The 14,763-nt window shown below is 42.4% G+C and overlaps 1 protein-coding gene across 1 annotated transcript; it reads left to right on the forward strand.

Moving 5' to 3' along the window:
• Positions 1–9,818: 9,818 nt before the first annotated feature.
• Positions 9,819–14,567, forward strand: LOC111963395 (BEN domain-containing protein 3). The gene is made up of 4 exons (XM_023986812.2): positions 9,819–9,987; positions 11,210–11,264; positions 11,404–11,600; positions 11,779–14,567. The coding sequence occupies exons 2-4, from the start codon at positions 11,213–11,215 to the stop codon at positions 14,014–14,016; spliced, it is 2,487 nt and encodes an 828-aa protein (XP_023842580.1). The 5' UTR covers positions 9,819–9,987; positions 11,210–11,212; the 3' UTR covers positions 14,017–14,567.
• Positions 14,568–14,763: the final 196 nt, after the last annotated feature.

Below are 14,763 nucleotides of genomic sequence, written 5' to 3' on the forward strand. Positions count from 1 at the left end.
TCTGTTGAGTTATTTTATTGTGTTTACTACTTTACTGCTATTATGACTTTGCTCAGTCACCGTGCAACAGAAAACAAAAATCTAGGATGGGAAAATGTCAACTTTCGTTGGCCGTGCCACGAGGAGCACACTTGAAGCTCCGCCAGCAGTAATTATTAATGAGTCCCATTCCCGTGACCTGCAGCAAATGGACAGGAAATGCAAGGGTATTGATTGGGCCGATGTGCACTGTGGGTTGGCGCCAGGGTGGTGGCCTGTGGTTTCCCTGGCACTCTCGGCAGGGGATAGCCACGGTGTGAAACTGGGTAGAGAACAATGTTCCCTCTAAGCATGAGATTGAACTTCACTCAACTTTCTAGAGTTTTCCCCGTTAGTTAACACTATCAACATTTCCCTTTACTGTGGGAATTGTGATCGAATCAACACAATATTAGCCACTTTCAATGCAACATACTGAAACAAAACAAACTATGCAAGACTTCGTATGCCACACTAACTATGCAAGAGATTTTGTTGTAGGCAGAATGCATTGGAGTATGATTCTATTGCATTAACAGGCATGACTCAGGCCTGTACTCTACACAGACCGGTGAGCCTTAACCAATCAGCTGCAGTATTGCAAAGCAGACCATTTGCCATATGGATTTGTGCCATTCACTTTGAAGTGGAGTGTTTTACAGCATGAGCGGTCAGGATTATTATGCACTTGTTTTGTGATCAAAGCAAGAGCTGCATGTGGCCACGTGTGCACATTTGTTCATATTCTTTGCTAGTTAGTGAGTTATTGGCCCAGTTATACTTAATTTGTAGTCAGCAATGTGGTAGTGATTGCATCCTACAAGAGCACAAAACCTGTACATTTCTAACCATCTTTGAAAAGCAAGTCCGGTAAAGAGCTTTTTTTTGTCCTAAAGGGGCAGTATTGTATTTTGAGACAGACTTGAATAAGCTAAGTAGCCAAGAGGAAGGGGAAAAGACAATGACTGCGAGGCTGATCCAGTAATGCAGAGGGCATTTAAATAAAAATGTGCATCTGTCGATGGGATGTGGGTAGTAGTTTGAGTCCACTCCTATGTTTTTGGCTCTGTTAGGTTAGCTGCAGTGTTGCCTCCATTTAGTAGGAACATTGTGTACAAGAGCAAGCCTCTGGCCATTGATGTAATATTAATCCATGCCGTGAGCAGACAGGAGGAAAGAAACATGGGAAGTTAAAGGGACCAAACATAAAGAGGAGACTAGGGGAAAAGCGCTTTGGGTCTTCAAATATCTAAAACAAAAGTTTTTCTTAACTGGGATTTTTTCCCCCTGAGAAGATTTACCTGTCTTTCTTGAGATCCTTGCTACAGGCCCAGAATTACAGGTGTGGATCTCTAGTTAGAATTAGGTCCTTACACTTCAAGGCAGGGAGGGAGGAAGGAAGGTTGCAGTTTAGAAGTCTCCATACAGAGTGACTGCTCCGTGTACAGTATCATACATACACATCATCATATCATGGTTTGCTATCCATTGCACCCAGACTGCTAGGTTGACAAGATGGCTGAGTTTACACAAATAACGTTGTGGAGGGCGCAGCAGACAGCAGCTACCCCCTGTGAGTGGGTGTCTGTGTGGTGTAATTACAGATGGGGTGCAGTGGAGAGCCAGCCAGCACAGCAAAACAGATTCCATTACAACAGCCCCACATCATGCTCTTACAGACAGAGGACAATGCCACTTCAAAGTCCACAAAACAGAGACTTCAGACTTCAACGAGTGTCTTCAAGGGGCGGCAGGTAGCCTTGTGGTTAGAGCACTGGGCCTGTAACCCAAAGGTTGCTAGATCGAATCCCCGAGCTGACAAGGTAAAAATCTGTCGTTCAGGGGCAGGCCGTCATTGTAAATAAGAATTTGTTCGTAACTGACTTGCCTAGTTAAAGATAAAACATTTTTTTTAAAGAGGGCATAATCTCTACATGACACTCAAAAGATGTGAGTACTCTGTGGTCTAGTCCATTAACGTAACAACGTAACTGACAGGAGTGTCCCAAAATGGACACATCAATCCATTGGTTTGCCTGCATTCTACATCTAATTTTAATTGAAGATCTACCCCTTTAACTGGCATTCAGTATTCTATACTAAACATTAATATAAACTATAAATGCAACATGCAACAATTTTAAAAGATTTTACTGAGTTACAGTTCATATAAGGAATCAGTCAATTTAAATAAATCTATGGATTTCACATGACTGGGAATACAGATATGCATCTGTTGGTCACAGATACCTTAAAAAAGGTAGGGGCGTGGTCTGCGATATATACGTGGTCTGCGGTTGCAAGGGGCGGTTGGACATACTGCCAAATTCTCTCAAATGACATTGGAGGCGGCTTATGGTAGAGAAATGAACATTTACATTTTCTGGGAACAGCTCTGGTGGACATTCCTGCAGTCATCGTGCCAATTGCGCTCCCTCAACTTGAGACATTCTTGTCATTGTGTTGTGTGACAAAACGGCGCATTGTAGAGTGGCCTTTTATTGTCCCCCAGCACAAGGTGCACCTGTGTAATTATTATGCTGTTTAATCAGCTTCTTGATATGCCACACCTGTCAGGTGGATGGATTATCTTGGCAAAGGAGAAATGCTCACAGGGATGTAAACAAATGTGTGCACAACATTTGAGAGAAATAAGCTTTTTGTGCGTATGGAACATTTCTGGGATATTTTATTTCATCTCATGAAACATGGGACCAACACTTTACATATTATTGTTTAGTGTATTTTGTGTAAATTTGAAAGATCTCTAATCAATAATAGTGCCATGATAGACTTTCAATTAGTCTTTTCAGAAATTACCTTTCTGTGAACACCTGTTAATACAATCACATGGCTGACTGTGATGGATGAAACCACTCAGTGCATTAGGAACAATTCTCTCTTCAACAGAAACGAGCATATTGTCCAAAAATTACATTTTAACGAGCACTTCAAAGTGTTAAGTGCTGAATCCCAGCCCCTTTGGTGCAAGCCTTTGCTTCAGTGACCTCCGACTTTCCAGCACAGGTCTCGCACTTCATTGGCTGACAGATCAGACTGCCACGCCACACACTGCCACTGAGACAGCTCATTACACAAATAATGACTGTCGCACCATCTCAGCTGCAGCGCATTGTCTTGTTATATCAGCCCAACATCGACACATTTGTGACCAGTCAGTGCTAGAACATTGGGTACTAACTGGTGTGCGTGGATGTTAGATATGATACAGTATGTCCTCGACAGAACAAGGTCAAGTTGTGCTCCCTACATTGTGATGGCACTGAAATATCTTTGTTAATTTGCAGAATCCGTTTGTAATGCCATGGAATTTGGGTCTGGGATTTGGAACCTGTCCAATATGGTAATTTATGGACAATTATTCCTGTTTATTTAGGGGACCCCTTTTGGCAAAAGAACAACCCAGGAGCCAAAGGTTATTATATCCTCCTTTTGTATAGCCTTTTTAATGGCAGTTCATGGGTCTCCAACCAATTCGGTGCCTTTATGATTTCACATAATTAAACAATTCTGTCATAATATGTTTTCCCATCTCATGAGGTCATTTTTGTTTTACTATAGTAAGTGTCTATTTAAGGCCCAGTGCAGTCAAAAACGTAATTTCCTGTGTTATATTTATTTCCACAATATGAGTTTGAAATAATACTGTGACATTGTGAAAATTACGATAATGCCCTTTTAGTGTAAGAGCTGTTTGAAAAGACAGCCTGAAATTTCAACCTGTTTTAGTGGGATGGAGTTTTGGCCTTCCATGTGACAATTATACCGAACAAGAATATAAATGCAACATGTAAAGTGCCATGTTTCATGAGCTAAAATAAAAGATCCCAGAAATGTTCCATACGCACAAAAATATGATTTCTCTCAATTTTTGTGCACATCCCTTTTAGTGAGCATTTGTCCTTTGCCAAGATAATCCATCCACCTGACAGGTGTTGCATATCAAGAAGCTGATTAAACAGCATGATCATTAATTACATAGGTGCACCTTGTGCTAGGGTCAATGAAAGGCCACTCTAAAATGTGCAGTTTTGTGACAACACAATGCCACAGATGTTTAAAGTTTTGAGGGAGTGTGCAATTGTAACGCTGACTGCAGAAATGTCCACCAGAGCAGTTGCCAGAAAATTTAATGTTTTAGAGAATTTGGCATTACGTCCAACCGGACTAAAAACCGCAGACCACGTGTAACCACGCCAGCCCAGGACCTCCACATCCGGCTTCTTCACCTGCGGGGATCGTCTGAGACCAGCCACGCAGACAGCTGATGAAACTGAGGAGTATTTCTGTCTGTAATAAAGCCCTTCTGTGGGAAAAACTCACTCTGTGTAAACGATTGGTCACTAAATCCGTCTTGAATGACCACGTAAAAACGGTTGACTGGTATGCCCTCACCCGTCTGAGCGGTCGGCTATGAATGCCCTCACCCGCTACATACTTATAACTGATTGGTTTGGTTCTGTCCTCTATAGTACTTGTGCGGTTAGAACATGATGTTGAGGCCCATACTGAACACTTGGTCACCACCACATGCACACGCAGACACAGCTGTTTCCATTTGAAGATGTTTATATGATTTTGGTCATCTGAATGACTTGGAATCTTCAAATGGAAACAGCTGTGTGTGTGTTGTGGTCACCGGAGTGTCTGCCTCAACTATCAGGGGATCAATCAATGACATTTATTTATGAATCCCTTTTTACATCAGCCGATGTCAGAAAGTGCTATACAGAAACCCAGGCTAAAACCACGAACAGTAAGCAATGCAGATGTAGAAGCACGGATCCCCATTGGGTGGAGAGGACGACTCCGCAACCAGAACAGGCCCCATGGCAGCGGCTGGCTGTGGCTCCACGACTGGAGCAAGAGTCTCCTTTACTGTGGCTGGTCGAGGAGCTGGCTGAGGAGAGTGCAGACCTTGGTGTCATGGACTGTGCACTCTGGAGTTGTCTTCATCTGCTTGGGAGCTAGGCCAGTTCTGACGCTCCCGTGCCTCTGGCTGGGGGGGCCAAAAGGGACATCGGTTGGGACAGCAGCTGGAGGCGCTCCTGACGATCTGGCAAATACGACCAATGGTCCCATGGAGGTGGAGAACACTCAGGCCGGGAGGGCCTGGAGTAGTGTCTCTCAGGGGAGTAGCCAGGCCGACTCGGGGAGGACCTTCAGTGATGGCGCTCCCGTGGCAGGGGTGATGATGGCTCTAGCCGGGGAGACCTAGAGCGGTGGTGGTCAGGAGAGTAGCGGCGGTGCTGGTGCTCCCGCGGCGGTGCTGGTGCTCCCGCGGCGGTGACTCAGGCCGGGAGAGCCTAGAGTATGCCCTCCTGCCCTCTTGCTGCTCGTGATGCAGGTACTCGCATTCTCTCATCAGCTCCCAAATGGTGAGGGTGTGGTCACTCCCTGACCACTGAGGAGGCCTGTAGCAGGGCTGGTAGTCTCTTAGATGAGAGAGGTGTAAAGGGCCTCGCAACTCATCTTCCTTAGGAACATGGGTCTTCTCCCTTCGGATGACGATAACACTCTGACCTGAATGGGTGGGTGCAGTGTCCAGATGTGCATTGCCTAGCTCTCTGATTCGTTGGGAATGGCAGAGCTATGATGGGTGAGGGATAACTTACAGCTTAAGTCGGAAGTTTACATACACTTAGGTTGGAGTCATTAAACTCGTTTTTCAACCACTCCACAAATTTCTTGTTAACAAACTATAGTTTTGGCAAGTCGGTTAGGACATCTACTTTGTGCATGACACAAGTAATTTTTCCAACAATTGTTTACAGACAGATTATTTTACTTATAATTCACTGTATCACAATTTCAGTGGGTCAGAAGTTTAAATACACTAAGTTGACTGTGCCTTTAAACAGCTTGGAAAATTCCAGAAAATTTTGTCATGGTTTTAGAAGCTTCTGATAGGCTAATTGACATCATTTGAGTCAATTGGAGGTATACCTGTGGATGTATTTCAAGGCATACCTTCAAACTCAGTGCCTCTTTGCTTGACATCATGGGAAAATCAAAAGAAATCAGCCAAGACCTCAGAAAAAAATCGTAGACCTCCACAGGTCTGGTTCATCCTTAGGAGCAATTTCCAAATGCCTGAAGGTACCACATTAATCTGTATAAACAATAGTATGGAAGTATAAACACCATGGGACCACGCAGCCGTCATACCGCTCAGGAAGGAGACGCGTTCTGTCTCCTAGAGATGAACGTACTTTGGTGCGAAAAGGGCAAATCAATCCCAGAACAACAGCAAAGGACCTTGTGAAGATGCTGGAGGAAACAGGTACAAAAGTATCTATATCCACAGTAAAACGAGTCCTATATCGACATAACCTGAAAGGCCGCTCAGCAAGGAAGAAGCCACTGCTCCAAAACCGCCATAAAAAAAGCCAGACTACGGTTTGCAACTGCACACTTCCCAAAATAGATGGCATCATGAGGAAGGAAAATTATGTGGATATATTGAAGCAACATCTCAAGACATTAGTCCGGAAGTTATAGCTTAGTTACAAATGGGTCTTCCAAATGGACAATGACTCCAAGCATACTTCCAAAGTTGGCAAAATGGCTTAAGGACAACAAAGTCAAGGTATTGTAGTGGCCATCACAAAGCCCTGACCTCAATCCTATAGAAAATGTGTGGGCAGAACTGAAAAAGTGTGTGTGTAACAGTTTAACTTTAGTCCGTCCCGGGCGCGAACCAGGGACCTTCTGCACACATCAACAACAGTCACCCACCGCTCCACAAAGGCCGCGGCCCTTGAAGAGCAAGGGGAACCACTACTTCAAGGTCTCAGAGCAAGTGACGTAACCGATTGAAAGGCTATTAGCGCGCACCACCGCTAACTAGCTAGCCATTTCACATCCGTTACATGTGCGAGCAAGGAAGCCTACAAACGTGACTCAGTTACACCAGCTCTGTCAGGAGGAATGGGCCAAAATTCACCCAACTTATTGTGGGAAGCTTGTGGAAGGCTACCTGAAACGTTTGACCCAAGTTAAACTTTTTAAAGGCAATGCTACCAAAAGCTCTCTACTATTATTCTGACATTTCACATTCTTAAAATAAAGTGGTGATCGTAACTGACCTAAGACAGGGATTTTTACTAGGATTAAACGTCAGGAATTGTGAAAAACTGAGTTAATGTATTTGGCTAAGGTGTATGTAAATTTCGGACTTCAACTGTAGGTAGCCTGAGCAGCCAAACTAACGGGAATTAAGGGAAACTGAAGGGACTGTGAGGGGAAGTTAGGTAACGAGGAGAGGAGCAGGACAGACTTTTTTACACTCTGATTGGCCTGGCTCTGCAATGGGTGGCTCTGGCTCCCAAGTGGGTGGGCCGATGCCCACCCATGGCTGCGCCCCTGTCCAGTCATATGAAATCCATAGATTAGAGACTAATGAATTTATTTCAATTAACTGATTTCCTTACATGAACTGTAACTCAGTAAAATCTTGAAATTGTTGCATGTTTCGTTTATATTTTTGTTCAGTTTAGTTAATAGACCAATAAGCAAGAGAGTTCCAAACCTCTCTGCCAATAACAGCAAATTCTACATTTTTCCCTCCTGACTCAGACCACTCCAGACAGTTCTAGCAAAATTCTTGCTTGAGAAATTGTCCTTTGCTAAGAATACTTTTTATCATTTTAATTTAACATTTTAATAGGTACTTAATTGTTACATAGAAATGATTTGATATTGAGATAACAGCTGATGGACCTACCCACAAGTACATTGTAATATTGTTGTTTGGTGGTATTATACATTTTGTATTGTAGATATGTAGTGATGTTTTATGTGTGATGTAAGTGCCTTAATGTGTTTGGACTCCAGGAAGAGTAGCTTCTGCCTTGGCAGCGGCTAATGGGGATCACTAATAAATACAAATAAAGTAGCAGGGTTGACCAAAACAGGGTTGACGATTTCATCTTAAATCAGCCATAAATCCTCTTGTGACAGGGGGAATAGAAGCTTGGTGTATGAAACAGGGAGGGGCAATTGAATGCAAGCCTCACAAAACAAATGCAATTGTTAAAACATTTCTAGCCTGTCTATCTATGGGTTGACAGGGTTGATGTATAATGCTAGACCCTCTGTTTTCCACCACAACACCAGAAAAGAGTAGGACCAGCTCTCCTGCTTTACATTATGATTTGACTGATTTGACTGTTTCTTTTGAAAAAAATATTTAAAAAGTAATAGTTTCACCATATTCAGTTCAGTCCACGTAACAGGGTTGACCTTAAAATTAGGGACATATGTAAATGACTCACTAATCACATTAAAAAATTTGTATTCTTCAGAAATGACTGTCAAAGCAACCAAATACCTAGCACTTTACAATGACGGTAAAAACTTGGGAGAAATGTTGGGGTTAAGTGGGTTAAAGTCTTCCTAGAAGTTGTAGAGGGTGCACAGAGGGACTTGGCAAATTGCTGAATTTTGGCACTTTAGCAAGTCTTTATTCATATAAAAAATACGATTAATTGAATTCTGCATATAATCATTTAAAAGGGTAGAATAGCAGCTACCTTTGTCTACATAAAATCTTAGAAAGCCTCTAATCCTCACACATGCATTTATTTATTCTTTGGATCAAATGCAGTGGTGTAAACTACTTTAAAGTACTACTTAAGTCGTTTTTGGTGTATCTGTACTTTACTATTTACATTTTTGCCAACTTTTACTTTATTCCTGAAGAAAATAATGTACTTTTTACTCCATACATTTTCCCTGACACCCAAAGGTACTCGTTACATTTTGACAGGAAAATGGTCCAATTCACACACTTATCAAGAGAACATCCCTGATCATCCCTACTGCCTCTGATCTGGCAGACTCATTAAACACAAATGCTTTGTTTGTAAATTATGTGTGATTGTTTAGAGTGTGCTTTTGATACTTAAGTATATTTAAACCAAATACTTTTAGACTTTTACTCAAGTAGTATTTTACTGGGTGACACTTTTACTTGTCATTTTCTATTAAGGTATTACTTTTACTCAAATATGACAATTGAGTACTTTTTCCACCACTGATAAAATGGGATGATGTTGGATTTAAGGCGTTTTAGGTGTGAGAAACACGATTTACTTACATTTTTATCTGGGAATCTGACTTGGACCAACAGTAGTGGGCCCAAGTGCTATTTATTCACCGCCACCCTCTGTGGTAAATGCAATTCCATTTGAAAACACAGGAGGGAGACATATACCATAGTAATGTTACTTTTTATGTTCAAGTTGCAAGTGCAGCTAAAAAGGGTTGTCGATTGATTGAAATGTGTATTAAAGGACGGGGTTAATAAATCACTTTGATCGATGTTTTCATTGTCATTGAATACATTGTTTATAAAGTCTTCTATCACAAATGTTTAGGTAGGCTATGTAATATCATGGAATGTAAGTGAACACTAGAATTCACTTTGTGCAGGTGAAAATGACACTGGATGCATTTTCTCCATGGTTTACTATTCGTTCGTGGCCCACTCTGCGAAGGTACTGCACATCTTCAGAGAGCGCTATAATTGCAGCTACCTGTTGAAATGTAGAGAAAATCTGCTGTTGGGCCGTATTCTGCCTGTAGGCCAGCTCACGTGAAATAGCCTGCAAGGCTATCAAGCCTCATATGGGGATTCGCAAATTAGCCACAAATAATGTAGCTAATTTACCTTTCGATTCATTGCATTTTCGCGCAATTTGGGTCATCGTTTATCTCTGTTGTCATCATGCACAAGGCCCACGGCCACACAAAACACATCCACAGCTGTGCGGAAATGACACAGCAGGCGCGCGCCCAATCACGTCACGCGAGACGGCACAGAGAAGGAAAAAAAGAGGAGAAACACGAACAACAGTTATCCGTGTGTGAAATTCCCACGACATTCTCGGCAAATATGTTAACCCAACCTTCAATTACTGCAAAGGACTCCATGAAATCGTAAAGGTGAGCTCGAGCATCTGCGTTTTTGAGACAATTCCACGAAGACGAGTGGGAAAAACTCGTCCGAGGATATACACTGCCTCGTCACTAAAGAAGAATCCCTAAAAACAATGATTAGCTAGCTTTAATGCGAAGTAGAAATATCAATTTGCTGTGTTTTTAAATAAATCTCATTGCATTTTTAATTGCCACGAAAGACTCAAGTTGACAGCGTGAAAAGTATGACACAGCTGTGTGTGTAGTCCAAAGAGTATCTATTATATTGGCAAGATAGCCGAGTGACCGCTCTAACAATGGAAAAACATGTCCTTAATGATTGAAGGCAAGGGAGATCAGGTGGGTCCATTCTAGCCAGTGTGAGGGCAGATATGCGTGTGTACGTCAGGCACAACTAAGTGCGTTTTCTCAAAGTTGTCGAATGCCACGTGCATCCACTTATATCATTGTATTTGTAACAGCCTAAACATTATATTCGATTAAATAAGCCTCACGTTATTAAACACTCAAAAGACCGAAGTATAAAAAGGGGCTTATCTCACGTGGACAGATCTTGGGCGGAGTACATCCTCTCGTTTCGCCTCTTCCTCTCTCTGTGTACTCATGTTTTGGTTCATGGGGCTTCTAGTGGAAGAATGAGGAAGTGGATGGGACAGAAACAAGTAAAAGGGGGCGAGTGAGAAGTCATAAAGCCTCTAGTTACAGACGTTGAGTCCTCTCTTGCATCACTACTAGAACACAACTCACCCACTGTTAGCAGTTAAACAGCAGAGCAACAAGTGTATTATATTTATTAGTAAAATGAATGTAGCTTGAATGTAGTCCAATATTTTCGATTAGTAAACATGTGCCCAAGCAGCTGATCAGGGTTCAGTATGACATCATGTAGGCCTAGTTGCCTATGAACATGTTCAAGCAGGTGAAGTAGACAAAGTGAACTTGCAAGTGAACAAGGGCCTGTTTGATTACGACAATAATAACATCATAGGCTTTACTTTCTATGGAACAACACTCAGTTATGTTGTTGAATATAGAATGGGACTTTTAGTCATTTTGAAATATCTTATGAAAGATTAACTCTAACAATATAGCACAATTTGGACAATGGAATTAATATAATGTGTCTATTTGGTCAAGGTTACTTAACAGTGCAGTGACATTTTAATTCTTAAACGAATAAACAGATGTTACAGGTTTGATTTATTTTTATTCTATTTTTTCACTATAGGATATGAATTCCTCTGACCATGGGGAAAACTCGGATGGAGAAAAGCTCGAGAGAGGTAAGTCTATAATTTTTTTTAATTACACTTATAATGCAACTATCCACTTTGAAACGGTTTGGATTGATCAACACCTAAAGTGGGAAAATCAAATTAACTTGTAAATAACATAACATTGATTTTAAATGTTTTTCTGCAGAGAGAGAACCCATTCAAGACATCAAGTTGGAGACGGATGACTGTGCTATTAGTGAGACAACTGATGGACCACGAAGATGGTCTCTTGGAACTAGTGAGGCCACCAGCAAACGTACTGTTATGGACATGGGCTGTGACGCTCACAATTCTGAATTGGACCAGTCTACCAGCAGCAAGAGAGTCAGGGTCTCTAGTGAGGTAAATTAATGAAATGGCATAATCTATACCTCATGCCTAACTGAACTTGCTAAATAGGCCTGTCTATGTGATGACATTTGTCCATCTATTTATTTAGCATGCTTATTCTAGTTCTTATATGACTTAGAAAATACATCTGAGATAAGAAATGGATATTGTTTTTGTTGTCTCTGTGTAGGCCGGGCGACGCTTACTGAGGAGATTGTCTGAAGAGTCCACGAGGCCTCAACCCCTTTGCTTGACATCTGCTGACCAGGAGAAGACTATAGCCTCTTACAGGAAGCCTCTCTACAGCATCTCTCACAGAATCACAGAGAAGAAGCTCACATCAAGCCTTGACCAGCATGTTCAGCATGAGGGAGGAGTGCGGCTAAGCTATAGCAGCCTCTTATCTCCTCAACTGGTCAAAACAGGGGAGCACAGCCGAAGTGAACCCCTCTCTGCCCTGGGGGCAGCAGGGTCCATGTCTTCAACAGACTCTAATCTATACTCCCTCATTGAGAAGATGTTTTTCATCCTCAATACGCTCAACTCAAGCATGACCCAACTGCACAGCAAGGTTGATCTACTTTCCCTAGAGGTCACTCGCATCAAGAAACAGATCAAACCCTCTGAGCTGGCGACTGAGTTCCATCCTCCGCCAGAATACCTGTTGACAAGTGAGGAACTGAGTCAGCTGATGGAACAGACATCAAATGCTGGCGAGTTGGGTTGTCGATTGCTGGTACACCTCTTCCCAGAACTTCTTAAAGCCAAGGAGTGCACTCGTGGTTGCATCGCCAACAAGAGAGCGTTGGATTCCTTACATCTGCAGCTAATACGCAACTATGTGGAGGTGTGTTATCCTCTGGTTAAGAACAACAACATTTGGCAGGATGAATGCCTATTACAGATGAATGACTTCTTTAACCGCTTCTGGGCCCAGAAGGATATGGAGAGTGGGCAACAGTCATGTGGAAAACAGATTATTACAAGCTTTGGTTTCAAAGCTGAGCAGAACCAGCCCTGCCATTTTATAAATGAGGAGGGACAAGAAGTGTACCTTGACTTAGATTCCAATGGTGACCACACCAACAACAACAAAGTAGTGCCAGACCTTGTGTTTAACACTCAGGAGGTCCGAGAGGATTTTGATGAGCTTTCTTCCCCTGAAGACTTTATGTTTCTTGTAAACCGACTTTTCCCTGAGGTTTTTGAGGAGGGGAGATTTCCAGAAGGTAGTGTGGGAAAGATGATCCTGGACTCTGACAGGATAGAAATTATCCGTAAATACATGGAAGCAAATTTTCCTGATGTCCCAGAGGATAGTTGGCTGCAGGTGTGTGTGCAGCGCATAGAAGACGCAATAGAGGGTTCTCACAGTAATGGCAATGGCAGCGATCCTGAGAACATGAACGATGAAAGCTATGACTCCACAAGCCTCCCTGACGATGTCTCTATCATCAAGATCAGTGACTTGTGTGACTACGAGAGACCAGGTCGTAGGTCAAAAAAGTCCTTGCTTGTGCCAGTCGATTTTGAACAACTTGAGATGCCCCTACCAGATTTCAGTGTGCCTCAAGAGTATCTGCTCTCCAGGGAGCAGCTGAGGAACAACTATGACTGTAGCTTGTCAATTGGGAACTTCGCCTCTCGCCTGTTGGTACTTATGTTCCCTGAGCTCTTCACCTACGACAACGCACGGAAGCATTACAACTGTAGTGGCTCTCTCGGGAAGAAACAGCTTGATCCTGTGCGGGTTGACCTTATTCGCCACTACGTACAGCTCCTATATCCACGGGCCAAGAATGACAGAGTGTGGACCCTGGAATTTGTGGGTAAATTGGACGAGCGGTGCAGGCGACGAGACACGGAACAACGGCGGTCGTACCAGCAGCAACGCAAAGTCTATGCTCCTGAGTTGGAGCAAGAGCCTGTGGACTTTGTGGCTGCTTGCCAAGTGAACCAGCTCAACACAGAGCGCTTGAAGGACTTTGAGATTCCTCCACTACCACCTGAAAAAAGTAGCAAAGACTTCTGCAAGATCCCCCTGGAGAAATTGACGGTGTCAATCCCGGACTTCCCAGTGCCTTCGGTCTACTGGCTCTCCGACGCTGAAGTGCGAGAGATTGTCCAGCAGAGCCTTTCTGTTGGAAACTTTTCTGCCCGTCTACTGGTGCGCCTCTTCCCTGAGCTCTTCACTCAGGAGAACCTGCGACTGCAGTATAATCACTCGGGCGCCTGCAATAAGAAGCAGCTGGATCCTGTGCGTCTCAGACTCATCCGCCACTATGTAGAGGCCGTGTACCCAGTTGAGAAGATGGAGGAGGTCTGGCATTACGAATGCGTGCCAAGCATAGATGAGCGATGCCGGCGGCCCAACCGTAAGAAGTGTGACATACTGAAGAAGGCCAAGAGATCAAATACTGTGTCCTAGTCAAAGCTGAAAGCAACACTTAATTTTTTAATTCTAAATATTTACACAAGTTCATAAGCTGAATAGCATAGTGAAGCCTTTGCACACGGTCCTGTGTAGGATAAGGCCAACTCTTAAAGGCTTTTCATTAGTACTTAATGGATGTATTTGTAATATTGAACTACAGCATTAGTCGTTTTTCATAGACGATATCATGAGATGATAGACTGTTTCCATGTACAAAAACAATACTGTAATAGCTAATCTAACTTACCCTGTAGATAAGCTGTTGTAGCCTTAAAAACAATAAACATGTATATAATACAAAGACAGTAGATCAGTCAAATATGGATAGAAATTATGATATTATTTTGTTCCATCGCACATGTTGTAGCAGTATGGCACCACTGGTCTTTTATAAAATGTTATGTTATACCTTCTTATAGAAGTTTGTACTATAAATCTGTATTAAACTATAGCAACAGGTCATGTTAACCCATTTGTAAGAAAATCTGTCAAATTTAGCATTTCACTTTATTAGCATTTAGCTAATTAAATACTTATCCCACACATTTTCTTTGCATCTGATTCAAGCCATGACTATCCATTACTTAATTATGTAGAATGACTTGGAGAATTTAAGTCTGTTATTAACATCTGTTCATTCAAAATAGTGTCAAGGTCATTTGAAACCAGATAAGCCATTGATGAAGTTTACATACACTTAGGTTGGAGTCATTAAAACTCGTCATGGGAAAATCAAAAGAG

Source organism: Salvelinus sp. IW2-2015, linkage group LG4q.2 (genome assembly GCF_002910315.2).
Source record: "Salvelinus sp. IW2-2015 linkage group LG4q.2, ASM291031v2, whole genome shotgun sequence".
Classification (NCBI taxonomy): Eukaryota; Metazoa; Chordata; class Actinopteri; order Salmoniformes; family Salmonidae; genus Salvelinus; species Salvelinus sp. IW2-2015.